The sequence below is a fragment of the Rhincodon typus genome, unplaced genomic scaffold, assembly GCF_021869965.1.
Source record: "Rhincodon typus isolate 14 unplaced genomic scaffold, sRhiTyp1.1 hic_rhity00000712, whole genome shotgun sequence".
Lineage (NCBI taxonomy): Eukaryota > Metazoa > Chordata > Chondrichthyes > Orectolobiformes > Rhincodontidae > Rhincodon > Rhincodon typus.
The window spans coordinates 18,102-43,496 of NW_025966350.1; the positions used below are offsets into that span (position 1 = coordinate 18,102).

Consider the following 25,395-nt stretch of genomic DNA (forward strand, 5'->3'; position numbering starts at 1 on the left):
AAGGGTCCCGACTCGAAACGTCAGCTTTCCTGCTCCTCTGATGCTGCCTGGCCTGCTGTGTTCATCCAGCTCCACACTGTGTTATCCCTTCAGAGATCTGATCCTTTATCAAACCTCTGTGTTTGTGTGTGCGCGCAAAATCCTACATTGTAACAATGACTAAACTCCAAAGAAGAGTACTGTACTTAATTGACTGTAGAGTGGCTTCTAACGTAAATTCGTGTCTTCCTTACTGAATTTCCACGTCTTGTTTTGAAATCGGTCAGTTTAGGTGGAATATGGCATTAATATTTAGGATTGTGTTGGGTTACAGAACTGTAACCACATCGTCGGTTCATCCAGAAATAATTTTAAATAATTCAGAGACAAAAAAATTCTTCTGTTAATATATAAAATAATTGCAGTGGTTACATTCCTGTCTATATCAAGAGGGCTCAAGTTATTCACTTCTCTGCAATATGGGCCCCACTTCTCATTGCGAGAATATTAGATCACGTAGTCATAGAGGCCTACAGCACAAAAAGGCCTTTCGGCCCATTGAGTCTGAACTAGTCAGTAACGACCACATCCAGAGTCAGATTCCCACCACCCTTTGCATTTTTTTTTCCCTCGCATCCCATTTGAACCCATCCATTTTGTGTTATTTGCAGGTCTTAACGTTTTATTAAATTCTTTCAAGGGATGTGAACAAGGCTAATATTTGTTGTTCATGCTTACTGGTCCTTGAGAAGGTGGGGTGATGAACCATCTTTTCAATTGCTGCAGTCCATCTGATGGAGGGGGACACAGTACTGTAGGGAAAGGAGTTCCAAGACTTTGGTGCAGTGAAGGTAAAATGATATGGTGCCAAGCCAGAATGGTGTGTGACTTAAGTTGGTGCTCTGCATGGGACTGCTTCAAGCAGACATTGTTGAGTTGACTACCAAATTTTCATTAGGCATTTGATGTAAAAAGCAGTGGAATTGATAGAGAGATGATGAATATGTAAAATGATATTGAAATGAAAGTCAGATCAAGGAACAACAATGTTTAGAGACTCATAAACAAAAAAAGCCTGCTTTTATCACCCTGTGCTTTTAAAGTGAAAGCTTATTTGGTTCCACATACCTTACATATTGTGAAACAGGGCTCTCCCAAATGAAGGTAATCAGATATTGTGTCTGCTGCTCTGTATATACACTATATATGACTGATGGCCTTCAAACTACAACCCAGGCTTCCAGGCATTGGCAAATAATGTACAGCTACAGGTTTGGTAGATGGTTTGGTGAACAGGCTTGTTGATTATTGTAAAAACCCATCAGGTTCATTAATGTCAGTTTAGGGGAAAAACATCTGCCCTCCTTACCCATAAGGGCTACTTAAGGCAATTAGCACACCTGCCTACATTGCTCAGTCATTTGAGTCTGGGAGTTGGAAAGTTGTGTTGAGGTTGTACAGGACATTGGTGAGGCCTCTTCTGGAGTACTGTGTCCAGTTCTGGTCTCCCTGTGAAAGGAAGGATATTATTAAGCTAGAGAGGGATCAGAAGAGATTTACCAGGATGTTGCCGGGTATGGATGGTTTGAGTTATAAAAGAAAGGCTGGGACTTCTTTCACTGGAGCGTAGGAGGTTGAGAGGTGACCTTTATTGAAGTTTATAAAATCATGAGGGGTATAGATAGTGTTAATGGAAGATGTCTTTTCCCTAGGATGAGGGATTTCAAGTCTAGGGGCCATATTTTTAAGATGAGAGGAGAGATTTAAAAAGGTACAAGGGTTCTTTTATACAGAGTGGTTCGCGTGTGGAATGAACCTCCTGAGGAAGTGGTGGATGGGGGCACAGTTACAATGTTTAAAAGACATTTGGATAAGGACATGAATAGAAAAGATTTGGAGAGATATGGGCCAGGAGCAGGTGGGACTAGTTTAGTTTGGGATTACGTTTGGCATGCACTAGTTGGAGTGAAGGGTCTGTTTCATGTTGTATGATTCTTTATGATTCCAGAACCACAGCAATGTTGTTAACTCATAACTGCCCTCTGAAATGGCCACTTGATTCAAGGGCAATTTCAGATCAGCAAAATATGCTCGCCTTGCCCACAATACACACAGCCTGTCAAAGTCTAAAGAGTAAAAGAAGTTACATATGCATTATCACACGCCTTTATCTCAAGGGCAAGCTCATTTTCTATAGGGGTGCACCTCACTTGCCTGAATCCAGACATTTTAAGACACAGTTTGGTGAGAGGGAATGTTCAAGGATTGCCAAAGAGTGCACAGAAATTTGAGTTCCAGTCAGCTGAATACATGCAGTTGATCTGTTGTGAGAACTGAGCTGTGACTGCCCTAAATATTGGTTGATCTGCAGTTCAGGCTAGAAGAATCTCTAACGTACAATGACTCATCTAGTCTTAGGATTCTATTTAATGAGTCAGGTTAACTGCATTAGTGATATTTTGAAGTATTGGAGACTTTGGTTCAAGGTCTTCAATTACAGAGTTTGCCACAGAGGGTTGAGTTGCTTCCAACTCATTGCAAGCTGTATCCTCTGTGGAGCCAAGTGGAACCACAATGACCTTGTTCACTTCCTTTCTCTTAAAGAAGGAATTGCTACAATCCATGCAATGTGAGTATATCCACAGTCCCAATGCCAGTCAAAATCCTCAATCTTTCCCTCTCAGCACTGTGTGCCACATGGAATGGAATCAAATCATATCAAACATGCACCGTCTGATGTCAGTTCCTTAGCTCATTGTCCACTGATGCTTTGTCCTGAAATTTTTCTTGGCATTTTTGTTTTTGTCACTGATGGTTTGTCATTGCCTTTCTATCTTGGAGGCAGAGTGAATGAACAGATCCAAGCCCAGCCCAGTCAGCATGGGAGTGAAACCAGTAGTCTTGCCTTTATTCTGAATCACATGCTATCTGTTCAGTTCACTGACTTAACTGGTCCTTGTACGGTAGGGTGGAACAGAGGATGGCTCACTACCACCTTCTCAAAGGCTACTAGGGATGAGCAATAGATGTGGCGTTGCCAATGATGCACACAACCCACAGATGAATGGATTTTAAAAAGTTGTTCAAGTAATGAGTGGGGTTTTTAGCATTTGAGAGAGTGTGTGATGAGGTTCTGCAGAGACAGCTTGTTGCCCTCTTTGGATGAAAGATTGAAATGTGGTCCTACCTGTTCTTTCCTCGGGGGCCTAAGACATACCACAACAGTACTCGGTAAAGAGTAGAAGGATTCTCTGTGGTGTCCGGGCTAACCTCATTCAACCACCACTTAGAGCAGTCAGTCATCATCCCATACCCAAAACCACTGTAATATACAAAATACCATGCAAGGAATGTGAGAAACACTACATTGGCCAAACCGGAAGAAAATTGGCAATACGGATACATGAACACCAACTAGCCACCAAGAGACACGACCAATTCTCACTTGTCTCGCTACACACGGACAACGAGAGACATGAATTTGACTGGGACAACACACCCATAATTGCACAAGCCAATCAGAGACACGCCAGGGAATTCCTGGAGGCCTTGTATTCTAACTAGAACTCCTTTAGCAAACACATTTGAATTAGACGCTGTGTACAAACCACTGAGAAACAGAACTGGAAGTGGTACCGAACACTCCAACAAACTGAGGCATATAAATATCAAGCGGGACAGAACACCAACACTTCACCGGAGGCACACCCTAGCAGGGTGATGAAATATTTGCAACCAAACCCATTGGCTTGGTGAGCATGTCTACAACCTCACTCACACCTCGAGCGACAAATCTTCTTAAACTTTAGCTGTCATCTCATCGGTGTTCATAAGATTTTGCGTAAATTGGTTGCTGTGTTTTCTTACATTATAACCATGATTATACCTCAAAAGTAACATGTTGGCTGTAAAGCTCTTTGGGATGCCCTGCGGTTACCAGAAATGCTGTTTAAATGCAGTCCCTCCTTGATTTCTTCTTTCAGCATACCACATTCCAAATACTCTCTTTAAAGCAGTATGTAAGAACAAGATCCTTTTGCATTTGTGAAAAGTTGCAGAAAGTAATTTCAGAAGGTAAACTGTGCTAAAAGGATGAAACTACGAAGGAGGATGATACAATAACAGCAGCATTGCATTTATATAGCACCTGCAACATGATAAGATACCGCTGCCCAAACCTTTTCGCACTGTGACCTCATTTTGAGGCATGAAAATTGTGGTGGTCCCTCACCAAGAACAATGAGAGCAGGAACAGAGAAGGAAATGACCTGGAAGAGCAGAAAAGACTCTGTGTTGACCATTGCTGCTTCTGAGCTTGCGATCTGACAATTTGAAGTCCTGTGATGAAATATCACAAGGCGTTTTATAATCAATAAAAAGTTTACACCAAACCATATAAAGAGCTACTGTATTAGGACAAATAAACAGATGTTTGTTCAAAATGTACCTTTTGAACTAAAATCATAAAGAAGGAATGTGCATGAGACAGGCAGCGAAGAGCAGTTCCCAGGCAGTTGATTGAACAGCCAGCAGTGGCGGAATGGCATCCCCAATTTAAAATCAAAGGTCAGACTAGGAGAAGTGCAGATATCTTGGAGGCTTGTCGGGCTGTAGATATGTAGGGATGAATCAAATCGTGGGATTTGAAACCAATTCAGTATAGCACAGGAACAGGCCCTTTGGCCCACCATCAAGGGTGAACATTTTAACACTGGGGTATTGCAAGCAAATGTAAATCAGGGTGAACAAGATTTGGTGTGAGTTAAGATGCCAGGAGCAGAGTTTTGGATAAGCTATTCCATGTAAAGTGGAGTTGTCACAGATTTAGAAGTGTGGACAAGGGTTACAACAGTAGCTGAGCTAAAGTCAGGGTGGAGCTGGAGTTGGAGGTGGACTTGGAAATATATCGTCGTTCTTTCAGTCTCACTGGGTCAAAATCCTGGAATTCCCTTCCTAACAATGTTTCTACTCTAAATGGATTGCTGCGGTTCAAGAAAGTAGCTCACCACCACCTTCTCAGGGGCAACCAGGGACAGGTAATAAATGGTGGCCTAGGCAGTGATGCTCAAGTCCCATGAAAAAATGTAAAAAAAAAGAGTTGGGTGATGGAAGCAGCTGATCTTGGTGATGGAGCTGTTATGTGGTTGGAAACTAATTTTGGTTCTATGTGTAACACCAAGGTTCTGAATCACTTGTTCAGCCTCAAACAGATGCTGGGGAGAGTGGTGGAGTTTGCATGTGGGATTACCTTTTTATAGCCTGATTCTCATCCACTTCTGCACTTAATCCAAAATTATACATCCCTGCATACATAATCTGACTCCTTTTTTGTTTACCCTCACCCTCCCCTCCCCCCTCCCGTTTTTATTTTTCAGGAGAATTCCAGAAACCATGACTTCAAAAGTACAGTTGTTATGTTGGGGTCATACCAATTTGGGGCAGCTGGGGCTGGGTGACATACAGGAGAACATAGTTGTTCAGCCAAGGACGTCTTCATTCTTCAGCGGTAAAACCTTGCGAGAGGTGTCGTGCGGGAGGTACCATACGGCTTTCGTTCTACAAGATGGAAGTGTCTACACATGTGGCTCAAACATCTGGGGACAGCTGGGCCACGAGAAGGGAAGTTACAGTCCAGGTAATGACCACACAAGCGTCTATTTCCATTTTCTCTGCGTCAGTTTTGATGTACTTTCCACAAATGGGCAGGAGCGCAGCAATTGTGGTGCAAATGTGGCTGTTTTTTTTGTTTTGAGACTCCTTGGGTTAAAGAGTGGTGAGAAATGGATCTTTTAGAATTTGTTTAATTCATTCATGGGACGTGAGCAAACTGCAGGGCAAACTTTTATTGGACTTACTGTAGCCAAATTGCTTCTTCACGTTCTGGGTGGCCATGTTGTGGAAAGCTTCATGGTCCAGGCTGTGGAAAAAGCCCCAAACTCTCGACTCCTATCCCCTCTCCCTTCCCTCCCACTCCCAATTTGAGATTACCTGGCTGAAACAAGGATTTATCTGACAAATTACCAAACAACAATTGTGTGTTTCCAAATGAATTCAATGAAAGACTTGCATATTGCTCAGTTAGTAGCACTCTTGTCCCGCAGCATGCAGGTTGAGGGTTCAACTCCTATTCCGGAAACTTCTAGAATATCACTCCAGTGCAGTACAGAAGGGGGAGCTGCTCTGTCAGAGTTGCCTTCTTTTGAATGAGACGTTAAATTGAGGCCCTGTCTGTTTTTGAGTAAACACAGAATTACACCAAGGGATTATTTGAGGAGAGGAGATGTTCTCCTTGGTTTCCTGACCATTTATTTATTCCCCAGCTGGTGCCATGGGAGCATCTTTACGGTGTCACAATGGTACAGACACTTTAAAAGTACACCATTGGTTGTAAAGCACTTTGGGGCATCCTGATGTCATGAAAATAATTTTGGAAAGAAAAGTTATTTGGCTCATTACCAGTGTGAAGAGGATTGAGAAACCATAAGGCTGATCTTTGGAAAGCTACCATTCACAATGCTGACTTCTGCCATCTTGTGGCGATGGATGGCATCAGCTGTGAGCTGGATGTCCACTGATGTCCTGCGATCCTGCTTTCTTATCCTTTACCCAGAAGTGCTATCACACATAACTGAGCACCTTACCACCACCAAAGTCACCGTGACATTTTTCTTTTTGTTTCTTTTTGGTACCTAGTGACCCCCAGTAAAAAAAACTCATGTATCCAACTGAATATTTACAAGCAAAGTCCATTATGGGCAATCAAAGGTGAAGAGGCGGGAGGGAGAGCAGGAAGGGACTAATTGAAATTGGAGGTGGAGGGGGAAATAAAGCACTGCATCCCCGCTGGTGCCCACCTTTCTTTGAAGGCATCATGATGGACACCACATGCTCCCTCTCCAAGGAGATCTGGGCATGAATGTGACCACGGAAAAGGGTCAGGCAGTTGGCAGAGATGATCCCCTCCACAGTCTGGTGCCTGGACCTCTTTTTACAGCCAGCCTGGCCAGGTCCAGGAGCAGACCCATGGGATAATGCTCCGATCTGTCCGCACCTCTCTGCGCCGGGTGCACGAAGATCAGGAGCATGGGGCTGAAGTGCAACCAAAAACACAACAAAGGCTTTTTCAAATCACTAAAAAAAAGGGAATGCAAACACCCACAGCCAATATACACGTGCTTCACAGACTGCACAGCGCTACAAAATAAACAGATGGGCTGGGAGTGAACCACACCGCAATCTGAGGTTATAAGGAATGCTGTGAGTGACACCCTTCGCTTGGTGAAGGGTTTCGGCCCGAAATGTTGACTTACCTGCTCCTCGGATGCTGTCTGACCTGCTGTGCTTTTCCAGCCTCATACCTATGGAACATTCACCCCAGATTCCCAATGGAAAGAGGGTGGACTCCTGCTTAGAGAGCCCTCCATTTGGGGATCCCACCCCCTAGCGGTAAATAAGCACGCCGAGGCGTGTTCAGGCGACTGATGGAGTTGAGGCAGATGGTTTGCAGCAGCGGCTTGTACAAAAAAATGCTTCTTTGAGTGACAGAAAGACACATTGCACACAGCTAAGAGGTGCTCAGGTTGTGGGGCTTGGATTCCTGAGGGAGGTTCAGGACCTTGGGGCCAATGTGGTTTTCTGTCTGAGCAGCGGAATGCACCGATGGGATTCCACCACATACCTGAGCATCCTCCGACTGGTACGTGACATCGGGTCCAAACGCTGCCATAGCCAGGCGATGGATGGTATCAGCCGCGAGCTGGACATTCTCCAATACCCTGGCATCCTGGTTTTAGCTAGTCTCACAACTGGAAACATCTCTATATCCACCTCATCAAACCACTGCGGCATTTTCAGAGAAAAGCTGACATGAAAACAATTCAGTGTTGGAAAGGTAAGTATTTTGTGAATTCCCCCTTGGAATCAAAGAACACAGTTTAGCCCTTGAATTCTTTTTGCAAGAGGTATTTTCTGCTGTCATCACGTCTTATCTTGGCATCGCTCTTGCGCCATGCAGTATTTCTACATTCTGCCTTGCTATGCCAACTGTTTACCGACTTGTTGAAATGCCTGGCATGTGCCCCGTATAAGATTGTTGTGGGTTCGTTAAAAGTTGCCAAACTGAACAGGAACTTTACATTTGCTGTCACATAAGCAGAAGATCCCCCAAATTATTCTGCATTCCATTGACTGCAATAAATTGTCACATCTGTAATACATCATTTTCTAAAGCCCAGGTTCCATCATTGATCATCAAAGATGCCGAGTTCCATCAAAGCACAGGCGAAGGCCATTTGGCCCATTCAGCCAATACAAGCTCTTTGAAAAAGCTGAAAGCAAAAGCAGCGGTTGCCACGGAGCTATTCTATTATGTTTTAATATAATTTTCATGCCCTTCCTCATGGCTTCAGAGCCACCTCCAGTGGAATGAGGAAAATTCTGTCTTTGACTGTGTTTCTCACCTTCTCTCTCCAGCACCCCCCCTGAATTTTCTCTTTCTGTTTTACTTCCTTTCTGAAGTGCTGATGTATTTTGGCACTGTTCTTTTCAATCTATCTCACGTTTGTAAATTTGCATGATCTTAATGTAAAGGACCGGAAGACTTTGTAAATTAAATGTAAAAAAAAAATCACATTTAGAAAAAAACCTCTGGATATATAATCTTGTCTATTTTTGATACATCACTGCCCACCTGTCATGTCACCATATCGCTCAGAGACTTGAGTAAACCTACCAAATATTTCTTCAATCCATTTAAATCCTTGGGGATTTCTTTTGCTGTACTAGTTGTTTCCAGATGTTACTAGGTCTTGTGCGATGAGAAGACAAGAATTTACATTTGAATAGCACCTTTCATGATTTTGGGGTGTCCCGACTGCAGTTGAGTACGTGAGGTATAGTCCACTAATGTCATGCTGTGGGAAATGCAGTAACAATCTGCGCACACACTAATGAAATAATGAAATCATTTTCTGAAGAAGGGTCCCGACCCGAAACATCAGCTTTCCTGCTCCTCTGATGCTGCCAGGCCTGCTGTGTTCTTCCAGCTCCACACCTTGTTATCTAATGAAATAATGATCTGTTTATGTCATGTTTCACTTTTTTCTTCTTGTTTTTGACCTGAATGATGTTTGCTAGATCAATGCAGTAAGTCCTGTTAGATGGCTTCAGTTGGTTATCGGAATTCTCTCCCACCCCCGTCCCCTTGAGTGGGACAAGAACAGTCTAGTCAGTTAAGTACAAAGAAAGAGAGAAGCCAAAGTGAATGTAGGCCCCTTAGAAAATGATCGGGGAAAATCTTAATGGGGAAATGGACAATGACAGAGTTGAATAAATACTTTGCATCAGTCTTCACAGTAGAAGACACTAATTGCACACCAAAATTACCAAATATTCAAGGGCAAGATGAGGAAATAAAATGAATATAATAACTAGCATAGGAGAAAAAGTGCTAAAGATGGTTCCCTGGATGTGATGGGATGCATCCTAGGATATTAAAGCGCTGAGATCGAGAATGTACTGGTAGGAATCTTCCTGGAATGCTTAGATTCTGGAAAACTGCCAACGTAACACTCTTTATTTAAAAAGGGAAGGAGACAAAAAACAGGCAACTGTGGGCCAGTTAGCTTAATATCTGTTATAGGGAAAACACTAGCGTCTATTACAAGAATATGACAGCAGAGCATTTAGAAATACATAGTCTGATCAAGCAGATGCAATATGGCTGCATGAAGGACAAATGATACCTGACACATATTAGAATTTTTTTGAGGAGTTAACAAGCAGGAAAGAGGAATCGGTGGATGTAATATATTTGGATTCCCAGAAGACATTTGATAAAGTATCACACATTAGGCTTTTTAATAAGAAAGAGCCCATGATGTTGGAAGTAGTATAATTAGCATAGATAGAGGATAGGCTAACTGATCGAAGACAGAGGTGCGAAAGTGGAGTTAAGGATTATCAGATTAGCTGTTATTTTATTGAATTGTAAAGCAGATTCAATGGGCTGAATGGCATACATTTGCTCCTTCTACTGATAGTCTTATGGTCTAATGGAGACCGTTAAGGCATTCTGAGAGAGCATGACTTCACCTCAATTCATTCAATGGTCTTTACTCCGTATCCCTCCTTATCCTTCCCAAATGGAAATCTAGGGATCTCAGTCTTTAAAATTTTAATTTGATGCACTAGGGTAGGGGATGAGCAATAAATGCTGACCAAGCTAGCAACACCCACATTCCATGAATGGATTTTAATAACTAAAGGTGGCTCGTTTACAACCACCTCGAGAACAATTTGGAATGAACGCAGGCCTTCAGAGTGACACTCACACCCTGTTAGCAAATTTTAGAGAAAAAGTTATGCTCATTGAAGAACAACCATTGTTAAGGTAGCGTACACCCTCTACTTTAAAGTTTTTTGGCAGATAGTGACTGATATTGTATTGTTTGTAGGGAAATGAATTGATAGCAACATGCGTTAATATGCGCCTGTTTTTACAGCAGCTTCTAAATAGACCAAACATTGGGCAGTCTAAAGGTGCAATGAAAACGGTTTTGTTTTAAAAATTCATCCATTCACAGGATGTAGGCATCCCCGGCTGGTCAGCATTTATTGCCCATCCGCAGCTGTTAAGAAGGTGGTGGGGAGCTGCCTTCTTGAATTGCTACAGTCCATTTACTGAAGATAAACCCACAATGCCTTCAGAGGCAATTCCAGGATTTTGACCCAGCATCACTGAAGGAATGGTGATGTATTTCCAAGTCAGGATGGTGAGTGGCTTGGAGGGGAACTTGCAGTTAGTGGTATTCCCAGGTATCTGCTGCCCTTGTGCTTCCAGATGAAAGTGGTCATGGGTTTGGAAAGTGCTGTTTCAAGATCTTTGGTGAATTTCTGCAGTCCATCCTGTAGATGGTGCACACACCTGCTGGATTTGGTGGTGGAGGGAATGGATGTTTGTGGATCTGGTGCTAATCAAGTGGGCTGCTTTGTCCTGGATGGTATCAAGCTTCTTGAGTGTTTTTTGAAGTTGCACCTATCCAGGCAAGTGTGGAGTATTCCATCACACTCCTGATTTGTGCCTTGTAATTGGGGATGGACTTTGGGGTGTCAGGATATGAGTTCCTAGCCTCTTACCTGCTTTTGCAGTAATAGCACTTATAAGACTCGCCCGGTTAGTTGCTGGTCATGTTTTTGGGTTACAGGTAAAACTTAATTCACACACTATTCAGTTCACCATTTCTCTTCCCAAAAGGGCTTTACTGTGAAAGCTTGTGATTTCACATTAACCTGTAGGACTATAACCTGGTGTCATGTGATATCTGACTTTGTCCACCCCAGTCCAACACCGGTACCTGCACATCATAACTGTTCAGTGACACTTATTCTGCCCATTGCTCTCTCCATGGCCCAGAGCCCCCATCACGTGAGCACTTTATTTATTATCTCACCGAGCATATCGTCCCCGATTTCCTTTGTCACATCTTTAGTAGCCATTTATACAGCTGTCCAGGTATTGCCAGAGGATAAAAACAATAATATTTGAGAATGAGTTGTACTGGTCCAACCTGACTTTTATATCTGAAAATGGAGCTTTTCAGCATTTATTTCCAAGTACAGTTGTTGATTTCCTTCTGGATAAGCTCCGAGATACTCTCTTGTGACTTCACTGTCTTTGTCAAAAAGCACCTTAAAAATCTACCTTTTTGATGAAAATATTTGTCACCTGAGTTAATGTCTCTGTTTTGGTTTTGGTGTCAGGTTTTTTCTGATGGTCAGTCAATCTTGCAGAAAGCTTTGGGGCATTTTGCCTCTTTACGTGTAATATAGACAGGAGAAAAATTGAAGGCCCTTAAATTTTCTTCTGCTTATTGTGGCAATAAAGCTGTTCTTGGATAAATGAGTCATCAAATCAATAGACGATATGTGTATTCACTTTCTGACTGGCTTTGGAAAGTGGTGTACAATGTGGATGGATGTATTGGGTACCTAGTGAGATGAGAGCAAGTGAGTGGGGATAGGGATGGTGGGTGCACAGTCATAGCTGGAGGTCACCTGTTGAAGCCTCTGGATGAATAGTACCTCCTATGGGAGTATTTGGAGGGATATTGGTGGTAGGGGCTAAACACTACTTAACACAAAAAAAAATGTTTTCTGAGGAGATTTTGAAAGCAGGGCAGAAGGTAGTAAGACATGGATTCCGGGCTTCAGTTTCTGGCCTTTTCCCGTAGCCATGAGCTTGCCTTGGTGTCGATGGGTCAAGTTGCAAGCTCTGGACACTGGGCTGCCCCATACAGTGTCTGAGGTTTGAGAGGGCTGAGCCTCAATTGTCTGAGTGTCTGAATGTTTTTGAAATATGTTAGGAGTTTTTTGCTCATTGGGAAGAACTTGGGAGATGTATCACTTCAGATCTTTGAATTGTTGGGTTCGGACCTCCCCGTGGCAATGATATTTAAAGGTAAAGTGAGTACGTGCTGTTCAAGGGCTTCTAACTTGTAATTCTTATTATATACTAATCAATCCTCACTGCATAATGGGAATCAGTTGGCACAATCTGTGCTGAGACGTTATTTATGGACTATATGCACAGAAGCAGCAGAAAATGAATTTTGTATGTGCAAAGATTGCTTCCGGTTTTCTCCAAAGTTAACTTATCTCATGAACCATCCTATCTATTTTCTTCTGTACAGCTGGCCGGCTAGCCTTGAGTTGACATAACTTGATGCTCACCTTTAACCTTTTCCATTTTCATTAGAACAAGTTGCAGCACTAGATGCCCAGACGATTGTCCACACAGCTTGTGGAGAAGCCCACACTGTTGCCCTCAATGACCAAGGTCAGGTCTTTTCATGGGGAGCAGGAAGAGATGGTCAACTAGGGATCGATTCCACTGAGGAGACTATCCGAATACCAAGGTACCAGACAGTCCTCATGGACAGTCTTCAATGTGACGTTGTGTGCTGCAGAGATTCAATGTCTGCTTACACTATGTTTAATATTGGAACTGGAATAGTGCATTGTGGCGGGCATCTATAAAACATAGAAACAGGAGTAGGCCATTCAGCCCCTCAAGCCTATTATAGAGTCATACAGCAGGGAAACAGACCCTTTGGTCCAACCAGTCCATGCCAAACATAATCCCAAACTAAACTAGTCCCACCTATCTGCTCCTGGCCCACATCCCTCCAAACCTTTCCTATTCATGTATTTATGCAAATGTCTTTTAAACATTGTAATTGTACCCACATCAACCACTTCCTCAGGAAGTTCAATTCAAATGCAAACCACTCTTGGTGTAAAAAATTTGCTCCTGTGTCTTTTTAAAATCTCTCTCCTCTCACCTTAAAAATATGCCCCCAGTCTTAAAATTTCCCATCATAAGGAAAAGTCACTCACTATTAATCCTATCTATATCTGTCATTATTTTATAAACTTCTATAAGGTCGCTTCTCAACCTCCCATACTCCAGTGAAAAAAGTCCCAGCCTATCCAGCCTTTCTTTATAACTCAAACCTTCCATACGCGGCAACATCCTGGTAAATCTCTTCTGAACCCTCTCCAGCTTGATAATATCCTTCCTATAACAGAGCGACCAGAACTGGACATAGTATTACAGAAGAGGCCTCACCAATCTCCTATACAACCTCAACATGACTTCGGTTCTGCCCTTCAGTGAGATCATTGACCAATCTGTGGCCTAACTCCCAAGTATCTACCTTTTGCCTCATATCCCTTAATTTTTTGTTAAGCAACAAAGTAGTATCTATCTCATTTAAAATTAACAACTGATCCTGTATTAACTGTCATTTGTGGAAGAGACTTCCAAACTTCTACGACCTTTTGTGTGTAGAAGTGCATCCTAATATTTCTCCTGTGCGTTCTGGCCCTAATTCTCAGACTGTGCCCCCTAGCTCCAGGATTCCCAACCAATAGAAATTGTTTACCTTTATCTACCCTGTGTGTTTTCCTGTTAATAACTTGAAGATATCAATCACCTCGCCCTTTATACCTCTAACCTCTGGAGAAAACAGGCCTAATTTGTGTAATCTCTCCTCATAACTTAACTTCTGAAGTTTGGGTATCGTTCTTGTAAACCTACATTGTTCTCCATCCAAGGCCAATACATCCTTCCAAAGGTGTGACGCCTAGATCTGCTGTCAGTACTCCAAGTGGGGTGTGATTCTGTTGTTTGAATTACAAGTGGTTTTAATGAAATCCTTTTAATTCTGGTGTGTTGAATAAGTAATAAGTACTGAACTGTTATGCCTAATTCTGTGTCTTTGACTGCTGTGAAACTTGGCAAAGTGAAGCTTATGAAATAACAGTGCACACTGGACAGCATCGCTTTATTTCTGTTGTTCAGCTGTGCATGTGAACACCAGCGTTTGCTGTCCTATTTCTTCCTTAGTGAGGGTGAGTGCTGATTGCATCAAGAATACTCATTGAGGCTAAATCTTTGCAGACATGATTTTCTCTCTCTCTCTCTTTTTTTTTTTATCTCCCGTTCTCTCTTTGACTTTAAGTGAGCTTTTCTTCTCCAGGTTAGTCCGGACGTTGAACGGATGCGTGGTCATACAGGTCACTTGCGGAAGTTGGCATTGCATGGCACTTACTAAAGGTAACTCCGTATAGTCTGAATGCACTAACTAACCTCACCAAGACACTGAGCTATGACCACCTCTGAGGTCTCAGTAACACGTATGGTGGAGGGGCAGCTTCAGTCTTTGACCTTGTGCTGTTGAATCAGCCAAAATTGTAGTTTCCAAGCAAACTGGTAGGTTGTACAACAAGTGATTTTTGCTCTGCCAGTCCAGAGCACTGCTGTGAAGGTGCAACATCCCATAGTGTCTTTTCCTAAACTTATTTGATACGCCAACATCCCCCCAACTGCGCGCCCACCCCACGCCAACCCCATCTCCCATTACCTGTGGCAATGCTATTGTCTTAAATCTCAATGGGTAAATTGTACTTTAGATGAAAGTGTAAAATGGGTGATGCCCACCTGGGTAATAAACATCTTTTACCGTTCTGGTTTCTCTTCACGGTTAATGGTAGAGGAGTTTAAAAGATACCTGACATGCCCTTTTCACTGATATGGAAGGTCAAAATCATTCCCCCTTACATGTGCAACCTCTGGTTGAATGTCAGAAGCTAATGCTATATTTATGTAACGTTGATGGAGAATTGTTGCTTCAGTTGGTGTTTTTGTTCTTGTTTTCTTTTCCTCTAGATAGCCGTCTCTTTGCTTGGGGCCAGAATGCTCATGGCCAGTTGGGCCTGGGGAAAAGTTATCCCTCCCAGACCAGCCCCCAGTGTGTCAAGTCTCTGACTGGGATTCCGCTGGCTCAGATCGCTACAGGAGGGACACACAGCTTCACTCTGTCGCTGTCGGGGGCAGTGTTTGGCTGGGGGAGGAATAACTGTGGTCAGCTAGGACTCGGTGACGATAAAGGTATGCAGTTAACAGAGCGGTGTGAGTTTTTTTGGGAACGATTGGTATGCAGTTTCTGATGAGCCTAACTCCAGTCAGGAAACTTGTGTTCATGGAAAAGTGATGGTCAGGAAAAGACTAGCTAGCACATTAGCCTGCCCTGATATTTTGTGCTGACTGTTTTCCAGGTAGAATGAGGTGTATTAGGAAGCAGAGCTGGTAGCAAGGTTGTAACTGGTTATATATTCCTGCCTCTGAGTGATCTTGTGGAGGTGGATTTGGATCCAGCAGGTGGATAGCCAGTTAGACTTTCATTCACGAGATGTTGGCATCACTGGCTAAGCTGATATTTGTTGCTTGTCCCCAGTTGCCCTTGAAGGTGGTATTGTACTACCTTCTGGGATGTTGGAATAGTCACTGTGCTGTAAGGGAAGGAGTTTGAAGATTTTGACCCAGTGATAGAGAATTAACAATGATCTAGTTCCAAGTCAGGATGGGGCGTGGCTTGGAGGGGGACTTGTGGAGTGGGTGGTATTTCAATCCATCTACTGCCTCTGCCCATCTGGATGGTAAAGGTTGTGGGTTTAGAAGGTGGTAATGTTCTCCAAGGCACAAACTGGGATTATTCAAATTAAAAGGTGTGTTAGGCCTGGAGAGACTAAGGTAGTTTTATGAGAATATACAGCAGAGTTGAATTATAAATGTTCTACTTCAAGTAAGCGCCAGCCTCACCATGCTTTTTAAATTCAGTCTTGATGAAGAGGGGGAATTGCTAGCAAGGGTAGCCCTTATTATCCACCCCCAACACCCTGAGGCAGTGGTGAGCCAACTCCTTGAATGGTGCAGAGTTCACCTCTTTGGAGGATATTGACATTGACGTGGAACTGATTTCACATCTATGCTCAGAACACACAGGGATGGTGAGTGAAATGGTTCCAAAAAATGTCCAAATTACCTGGAAGAATCAGATCAATCAAGGTGGGGGGGTAGGGGGGGGTGTGTGTTGGAAGAGGTGGAGTAAGCTTGCAGCCGAGGCTGGGCTTGGTGGCATGAGTCTACAGGGAGAGTCGACGACTAGAGGGCAGACTCTTAGAATAAAGGGGTGCCAATTTAAAACTGAGATGTGAAGGAATTTCATCTGAGGGTTATAAGTCTTTGGAACTTCTTGCTACAGAGAGCTGTGGGGGCAGAGCCCTTGTGTATATTTAATGCTGAGATAGATAGGTTCTTGATCTGTTGGGGAATTAAGGGTTACAGAGAAAGGGCAGGAAAGTGGATATGTGGAATGCTAGATCAGCCATGATTCTACTGAATGGCGGACCAGGCTCGAGGGGACAAGTAGCCTGCTCCTGTTGCTATTTCTTATGATCTTATGATATAAGGCCAAGGGGGAATGAATCTCTGTGTGCAAGGCCTGGGGGGAGCAGGCAGTTCGCCAGGTCAGGTGAGAATTGAATGACTAGAAAGGGACTGCAAAGAGGTGGAGGAATAGAGAATCAAAGGTGACAAAGTGGGAAGAGGGAGGGATACTGCCAAGGGAAGTCTATCAATAAATCAATACCTGCTTTAATAGGAGCCAGGAAATCTCTAAGTAATGAATTCCTTGCAAATTAATGTGCATTTCGTGAAGTGTGTGTCAGATATTGTCAACAAAACCTTTTGTTGTCTTGTATCCATTTAAATATTATGCATCAAAGAAATTTCAACTTTCCTTGTGTGATGTAGCTTTTATGTTTCAAGGAGGGGTGATAAAAATTGAAGACAATGATGAATTCTATTAATTCTGCTTCCGAGCATCCAAATGTCACATAGGTCAACACAAATACAGAAGATAACGTTATGACATGACTACATCTCACCTAATGAATGAGTTAATGAGAATGAAAAATTAGCTTCCCGAAAATGAGAGGTGTTTTTTAACTTTGACCCTTCATTCGCATTATAGATCTTATTGGGGTTCAGAGTAAACATGGGACATTTAAATATTATTCCAAATATTCGGAATTTAAATTATGAAAGAATATTAAGGAAATTATTTCTTCAGAAAGGTTCTCCAGGTTATGGATTGCAGGTTTTCTTCTCAAATGAATTGGTTGAGTTTTTCCTGACAATTATTCGTGGTACAATACAGGGCTGACATTTAGCAGCTCTTCATTATATAGTGGGATTTGAACTCCAGTTCTCTGAATTCATCATCCAGTAACATAACCACCACGCTATTGTTTCCTGGCAGATATTGGGTTTGAAACTGCTGAATTATCGAACTCTTTTTATTTCTGCCAATGGTGCATAACAGTCGATTAGTGAACAGATTGTATCTGTTTGCATTTGTAGATCGAGATGTCCCCAATCATGTCAAGTTCCTGAGGAGACAGAAAATTGTTTACATTAGCTGTGGTGAGGAACACACAGCAGCTCTAACAAAGGTACAGTTTCCTTTTCATATGAGGAATGTGTGTGTCATTGGAAAGACCAGCATTTATTGTGTTATCATCCCAGCTGATGGTACTACTGGACACATCCAAGAATGATATCTGGCCTGATGGATTTTTTAAAAAATTAATTAATGTGATAGTCATTCACTGAGACGTTGTTGCACAAAGCTGCAGATTTTCTTTAACAATGGAACAGAAGTTTATTACACAAAAGATGAAAACCAAAAGCCTAGATATAGTAAACAGTTAGAAAAATCTTAACCATGCAACAAAACAAAGTTTCACTCTTTCAGTCTTCTTTTTGTCCAATATCATCATTGAGTGATTCAAATCCAGAGAAATTACCCCTCAACATCAAATCATTAAGTTTCACTTAATTGATTCTCCACAGTTCTTCCCTGTAAATTGTGAAGTCATGTTATGTGAACAATCACAAAACTGAGGGGCTAGACTTCCCCAGATTTTAATAACCTGCCAATTTCTAACCAAACACTCCTGGTTTAGAAGCTTCATAATTTTAAGAACACACATTAAAACATCAGAACTAGGAGCAGGAGTAGGCAATTCAGCATCTCACCCTGCTGTGCCATATGATGCGATCATGGCTGATCTCATTTCAGCCTCAACTCCATTTTCACACCTGCTCTCCATAACCCTTCAGCCCATTACTAATTACAAATCTGTCCATCTTGCCTTAAATTTAGTCAATGTCCCAGCATCCACCACACATCGGGGTAGTGAATTACACGGATTCACGATCCTTTGAGAGAAATAAGTTCTCTCAATGTCTGTTTTAAAACTGTTACCTCTTTACCCTAAAACTGAGCTCTCTTTCCAGATTGCTTCACATAAGGAAACATCTTTCTATGGCTGCTTTGCCAATCACCATTAGCATTGAAATATCTCCACATAGGCCAGTATCTGGTCACCAAGTTACCTTTTATTTACAAGTGGAGAGTCCTTGATACTGATCCAGCTCATTCAGAGTGAGCAAGATGTCTGACCCTCCCGTTCTTATCAGTCAGCCAGGGCTTCCTGATTGGACCAGATTAATAGCTCCAATCAGGGAACTCCTATTCTATGATGTCCACCTAGTTGACCTTGTTACAATCACTGCAGGCATCTTGTAAACCTCAGTTAGATCTCCTCTCATTCTTTTAATTCCAGAGACTATGGGTCTAAACTGCTCAATCTCTCTTGAGACAAACCTGTTCTCTCTGGAATGATTCTAATCAATTTCCTTTGAACTGCCCTCCAATGCAACTACCTGTCCCCTCCAGTAAAGGGACCAAAACTGTACGCCGTACTTCTGATGCCGTCTCACTAATGCTTTGTATGGTTGCAGCAACATTTCCTTACTGTTATACTCTATAGCTTTGGTAATAAACACCAAAATCCTATTTCCATTCCTTATTACCTGTTGTACCTGCGTAGTAGTCATCTGCGATTGATGTATGAGAACGCCCAGATCCTGCTGGACTGAAGCACTCTGAAGATTCTCTCCATTTTTTTAGATATTGAGTTGCCTTTCTATTTCTCTGACCAAAGTAGATAACCTCTCACTTATCCATGTTAAATTCATTTGCAAAATTTTGGCACATTCACCTAAACCTTTGCATTTGTAAATTTGTTATTTCTTCATTTCAACTTACTTTGCTACCTATTTTAGTGTAATCTTCAAACTTGATGCAAGGATAGAAAGTACTAGAGCCAAGTAATTAATATAGATTGTATATAGCTGGGGCATGAGGACCAAACCCCGTGTCACCCCACCAGTTATGTTGTGCCAAACAGAAAAAAGACTTATTTATCCTGACTCTCTTGTCAATCCTCTATCCAAGCAAAACAAAAGCCCTAACCCCACAAGATCTTACCTTGTATGTTAACCTTTTGGGTGTGACTTTATCATATGCCTTTTAGATGTCCAGACGTACTACATCTGAAGGATCCCCTTTATTCATAGTACTTGTTACATTTTCAAAGAACTCCAGCAAATGTGATTTACCCTTCATAAAAATATGCTGACTCTGATGGATTGTATTTTGACTTTCCAAATGTTCTGTTATTATTTCCTTAATCATGGATTCTGACAATTTCCCAACGATATGTTAAACTAGCGGGTCTGTAGCTTCTTACTTTCTGTCCCCCTCCCTTTTTAAATAAGAGCTTTACATTAGCATTTTTCCAATCCACTGGAACATTTCTCACATCTAGGGAATTTTAGAATATTATAACCAATGTATCCACTAGTTGTGCTGCCACTTAGATTAACTTAGACTAGGATGTAGACCATCATGACCTGGGGGCTAAATTAAGCTTGTACTCTCAAGTAACTGTGCTTTCCCTAAACTGTCCTATACACCTTTCTTCTGACCTCAGTCAGAACTCTGAAAGTTTTTGGGCAATTCAGTCCCTGAGTTTTAAGCTGAAATCAATCCTTGATTATCCTGAAGGAAAAACAAGCTAATGGCCCTTAATGTTTACCCCCGTTGTTGTAAACTCTCACATTAAAAACAACTTCCATTAACATTCCAGAGGTCCCTTTTCTTTGCCACATACTGGATAAGGTTACTGTTCTAGAAAGACTGGTTGACTTTTTTTTACAAAAGTAACCAACTGTGCATGCTATTATTTTAAATCCAAACTCTAAAGATGACCTATCTCAGTCAGACATCTTTCATCACAGTGGCCCATCACTAAGTGTCTTTGAGAAAGTGGTGATGAGGCACCCCTTTGTAAATTGGAAGCATACTTGAGGGAAGTAAACTTGCCAGGCTATAGGTAAGAAGAGTGGAACAGGACTGACTGGATTGCTCTGTAGTGACCTGGCATGGATGCACTGGGCTGAATTGCCTACCTTTTGAGCCATAATGTTGTGTGTGTCATTCTGCAGGCAGTCGGGTGTAGGAGGCTCCCACTATGCAAGATTGAATGGATGATTGTAGCTCCAGGGCAGGGTGGTGTGTTGGCTTCTAAGGGGTGGTGTCTCTATGCACCACATACCCTTGTGATTCTAACGGTGTGGGGTCGAGTTTGTGGGTTTGAATACTGCTACAGAAGAGTTGCTGATGTAATTTTACATCCACTGTCATGAAGTCAATGGAGTGCTACACTACCTCATGGTGAAGACTTCAAAGTTGTGTTTTTGATGCTTAAAAGCAAAATACATGGCTCCATTATTTGTAATTAACCGGCAGTGGTCAGGATATTGTAAATGAACACCTAGAATGTAAAAACGTAGCTTGAATAAAACTTGACAAGCACCAGTCTAGAGTCATAAAGTTAGACAGCACGGAAACAGACCCTGAAATCCAACCAGTCCATGCCGAACACAATCCCAAACTAAACTAGTCCCACCTGCCTGCTCCTGGCCCATATCTCCCCAAACCTCTCCTTTTTATGTACTTCTCCAAATATCTTTTAAATGTTGTAATTATTTACCCACATCCACCACTTCCTCAGGAAGTTCATTCCACACATGAACCACCCTCTTTGTAAAAAATTTGCCTGTCACGTCTTTTTTAAATCTCTCTCCTCTCACCTTAAAAATGTGCCCCCTAGTCTTGAAATCCCCCATCCTAGGGAAAAGACAATTACCATTAACTCTATCTATACCCCTCGTTATTTTATAAACTCCTATCAAGCCACCTCTCAACCTCCTATGCTTGAGTGAAAAATGTCCCAGCCTATTCAGCCTTTTTTTATATAACTCAAACCATCCATACCCGGCAACATTCTGGTAAATCTCTTCTGAACCCTCTCCAGCTTAATAATATCCTTCCGATAACTGGATGACTAGAACTGGCCACAGTATTCCAGAAGAGGCCTCATCAATGTCGTGTACAGCCTCAACATGCCTTCCCAACTCCAATATGCGAAGGACTGAGCAATGAAGGCAAGCGTGCCAAGCACCTTTTTAACCATCCTGTCTATAGCATGGAACTCCCACTGTAATCTAAATTAATGGACAGTGTAGCCTGGGCTTCATACAGTTATTCCCCTTGAAGTAGAATTTTGATATAGATGAGGCTCTATGATGTTTCCTTCCTGCGTTAGAGGTGCTACACAAATGGAAGTTGTTGCTGTTGCTGCTGTTAAGTTAGCAATGTAGTAAAGGAACTGCCATCTATGCACCCAAAGAGCACAATGTTCCCAGTCTCCACCCTACTTGTAGATCAGCTTTGAAATATTCCAGTCTAATTGTACTGTATCAGCCATGATCCTATTAATTAGCAGAGCAGGCTTGAGGTGTTGAGTGGTCAACTCCTGTTCCTGTTTCTTATAGTCTTATGGTATTGTAATGTAGGTGTATACAACTGCCTGTCTATAATTTAAAGGCATTGACAGATTAATTTATACTGTAGTGTTAATTTTACAAATTGTTCATTCCCATTGCATTTTGTGTAACCTTCACCCAGAATGGAGGTGTTTTTACTTTCGGAGCTGGTCTTTGTGGGCAGCTGGGACATAACTTCATAAATAATGAAATAAATCCTCGCAGAGTCCAAGAATTGATGGGAAGTGAAGTCTCCCAGATAAGCTGTGGAAGGTGAGTATGTTTGATAGAAAATCAGCTTGGGCAATGCACTTGAGTGAGTTCTAATTGTTTACTTATCTGTACTGCAAAGGTCCACTTTTACTGGTAACAACCTGGTGCATGATGATTGCATTGTATAAGCTAGCTGTGCTTCAAACACACCAATTTCTGTTTTAACAAAACTACACACAATGATCACTACTTTCCTTGAAGCATGACTGGTTATGTTAAGAATTTCATTCTGAAATTACCGAGACAGGCAATCAGTTGTATCAACTGTATCTTTAGAGATAGGCAATCACCTTTAGGGACTGATGATAAATACATCCATGCTAAGAGCTAACTTAAAAAAGACAACTTGTAATTGTGAAGCGCCTTTTAATATTGAAAAAAAATTGCGGCTATTCTCCGAAGTGTAAACAGATAAAACAGGCCTCAGCTCGGACATGTGGTATGGGTGGTTTGTGGCGCGGTCAAAGAGATAGCTTTAGTTAGTTTGTACAGTTTTGGATTACTTGTTACTTTGGTTAGACCCTCAGCATGCGACTCTTATACCTAACATTTTATTCCAGTCATTTGGTTAGTCTCCAGCACCACTTATTTTTAATTTTTTGTGATTATCTCTCTGCCTCAGTTAATCACATTATAGGTCATCTCTTCACTTGTTATTCAGCTGTTGACACTTTACTCATTCTGTCTGACACTCTCTTGATCACCCACAGAGACTTATTATTTGGCCTGTTGACACTCCAGTCACACGATTTGTATGATCTATTGATCTCTCTGATTATAAAGTCTGTGCCTGGGTGTTCTCTTCACTTCACTTGATGAAGGGGCAGTGCTGTGAAAGCTTGAAGTTTCAAATAAACGTGTTGGACTACAATCTGGTGTTGTGTGACTTCTGACTTTGTCCACCCCAGGCCAACGCCAACGCCTCCACATCATGGCTACTAATGAAACTGCCATCTTTACCTGGTCTGCCCAGTATATGATTCTGGAGCCACAGCAATGTGGTTGACTCTTATCTGTCCTCAGGGCAATCAGGATTGGGCAATAATGACCCAGTCAGTGCATAAATAAAGAAATCGGAAAAAGAAACTGGGATAACAAAAAAATTGCACGAACATTATTATGAACATAATCTCAAAATAAATGAGACAAATTATTGTCTGGGTCAAGGGGCAAACTTAAAGTGTGTAAAATCATGGGGAAAAGCAAAAGAAATTGTTAGATTTAATTAGACTTTTAACAATGGACCAAAGGAGTGTTCATGTACTTGAACAAAGAGTTTGCACAGTTTTGAGGCCAGAAGTCTATAGTATCAGCCTAGTGCCACCATGTGGCCATCAGACACGCTGGTAGCTTGAATTTGGAGCTCACTGTACAGGTTGCATGTTGTACAACTCTCCATGTATTTCTGACCCAAACCACTTGCTGGGCACCTGGCCTCAGTGCTCCCCCCTCTCCCCAGCATCCCCTCTGTCAATTTTCTATGAAAATGGAATGGGTTATACCCCTGTCACATCCCTGTTCATTTTAACACGCACCCCCCTATACCCCACAGTAAGGGACTGTAGGGTTAAATTATGAGAATAGGTCACATGAGCCTGGTGTCTAATACCCTGAGTTTAGGACGTTGGATTGATGTGTTCAACTTAATAAAAGGATTGGATAAGGTCAGTGCAAAATAAACTGTTTTCACTGGTGGTAGTTCCAAAGAAAGCTCCACATTTGGAAATGGATTATCCATCCTGTCAGAATAGCTCCTTTACACACACCATTGCAGCTTGATACATGAGCCAGCTGTGCCAGGCTGCAGGAAGTGCACAGGTGCTCGCTGGTGTCACGAGAGGTGTTGGGTGAGGTGAAGGCCACAGCGAGCAAAGCGGAGCTTTCCCTCTGCGGTGGCGTCTGTGGAGTTGATCTCCTCAGACACTGCTCCTTCACCGTGCTGGGTCTATTGTTGTCATCTCACTACCCTGCCTCTTCCAGCCACTGCTATCTTCCAGCACATGTGTACGCCCATTGCTTCACTGCTGGTGCCGTTCACAGTATCTGCATCCAGTTGGAGTCAGGCCATTCAGAAGTGACATCAAGAAGCAGCTTCAAGACAAAAGGGAGTGAATTTTCAAGCTTGAGACCATGATTGAGCTTTGCCTGGCAAGGGATATGGAGCCAAGTAATTAGAATTGAGGTGTCGATCTAAACGAATACTGGAACACACTCGAGGGGCTGAATGACCTTCTCTTGTGTGTGTTTTTCTTCCTAAGTGATATCCACCCATTGTTGCTTTTGTGCCGTTTTGTGGATGGGCTTAGTGGAATGCTGCTTGGGTGATGGAACGGTGTTCTCCGATGTGTTTGTACAATCATCTGCTTTCAGTAAAGGAGCAAAAAAGCCAGCTGCTCCATCAAGCCTGATCCATCCTACACTGTCTACTGTCACTCCCAATTCCTCACTTGAGACTAATGCCAAAACTTGGGGAAAATTCCTTTCTGACTTCCCTCCTGTGACCATGAAATCTTCAAGCCCTTTGCTACTTGCTCACAATCTGAGAATGGCCTCCTCTGGCAGAGAGTCCCTCCAGTTGCCCACCAGGCTGCTGATTATGGTGCAGCAGTCCATTTGTAGATTTCTACTTCTACGCTCTGGTAGTTCAAAGCCACCCCAATCAGTCAGAAAACCTGCTTGCAGATTTGACACTTATTAGGCTTGAGACTTGAGCTATTAACTCTTAAGTGCCTTGTCGTGTAAGTGAATTACAAAAACAATCCCGATCTCTTGCATTGATGTGATAGTGCAAAGCAAAGAACTGCGGATGCTGGAGATTTGAAACAAAACTGGAAATTGCTGGTGAAACTCAGCAGGTCTGGCGGCATCTGTGGAGATAAAGCAGAGTTAGTGTTTTTGAGCCCAGTGACTGTTCTGATTAAGAGTCGCCAGACTTGAAGCATTAACTCTGCTTTCTCCCCACAGATGCTGCCAGACCTGCTGAGTTTTACCAGCAATTTGCA

General features: G+C 42.3%; 1 protein-coding gene across 1 annotated transcript in view; it reads left to right on the plus strand.

Annotated features, from left to right (window-relative positions):
• The window catches only part of LOC109935930 (probable E3 ubiquitin-protein ligase HERC3), a gene marked incomplete at its 3' end in the record, with an annotated part of 31,812 nt that overhangs the window by 766 nt on the left and 5,651 nt on the right, over positions 1 to 25,395 (plus strand). Inside the window, exons 2-7 of the mRNA XM_048621492.1 lie at positions 5,355 to 5,614; positions 12,734 to 12,893; positions 14,502 to 14,596; positions 15,209 to 15,430; positions 17,744 to 17,835; positions 22,263 to 22,393. Coding sequence (XP_048477449.1) covers positions 5,355 to 5,614; positions 12,734 to 12,893; positions 14,502 to 14,596; positions 15,209 to 15,430; positions 17,744 to 17,835; positions 22,263 to 22,393 — 960 coding nt within the window. The remainder of the gene's footprint in view (positions 1 to 5,354; positions 5,615 to 12,733; positions 12,894 to 14,501; positions 14,597 to 15,208; positions 15,431 to 17,743; positions 17,836 to 22,262; positions 22,394 to 25,395) is intronic.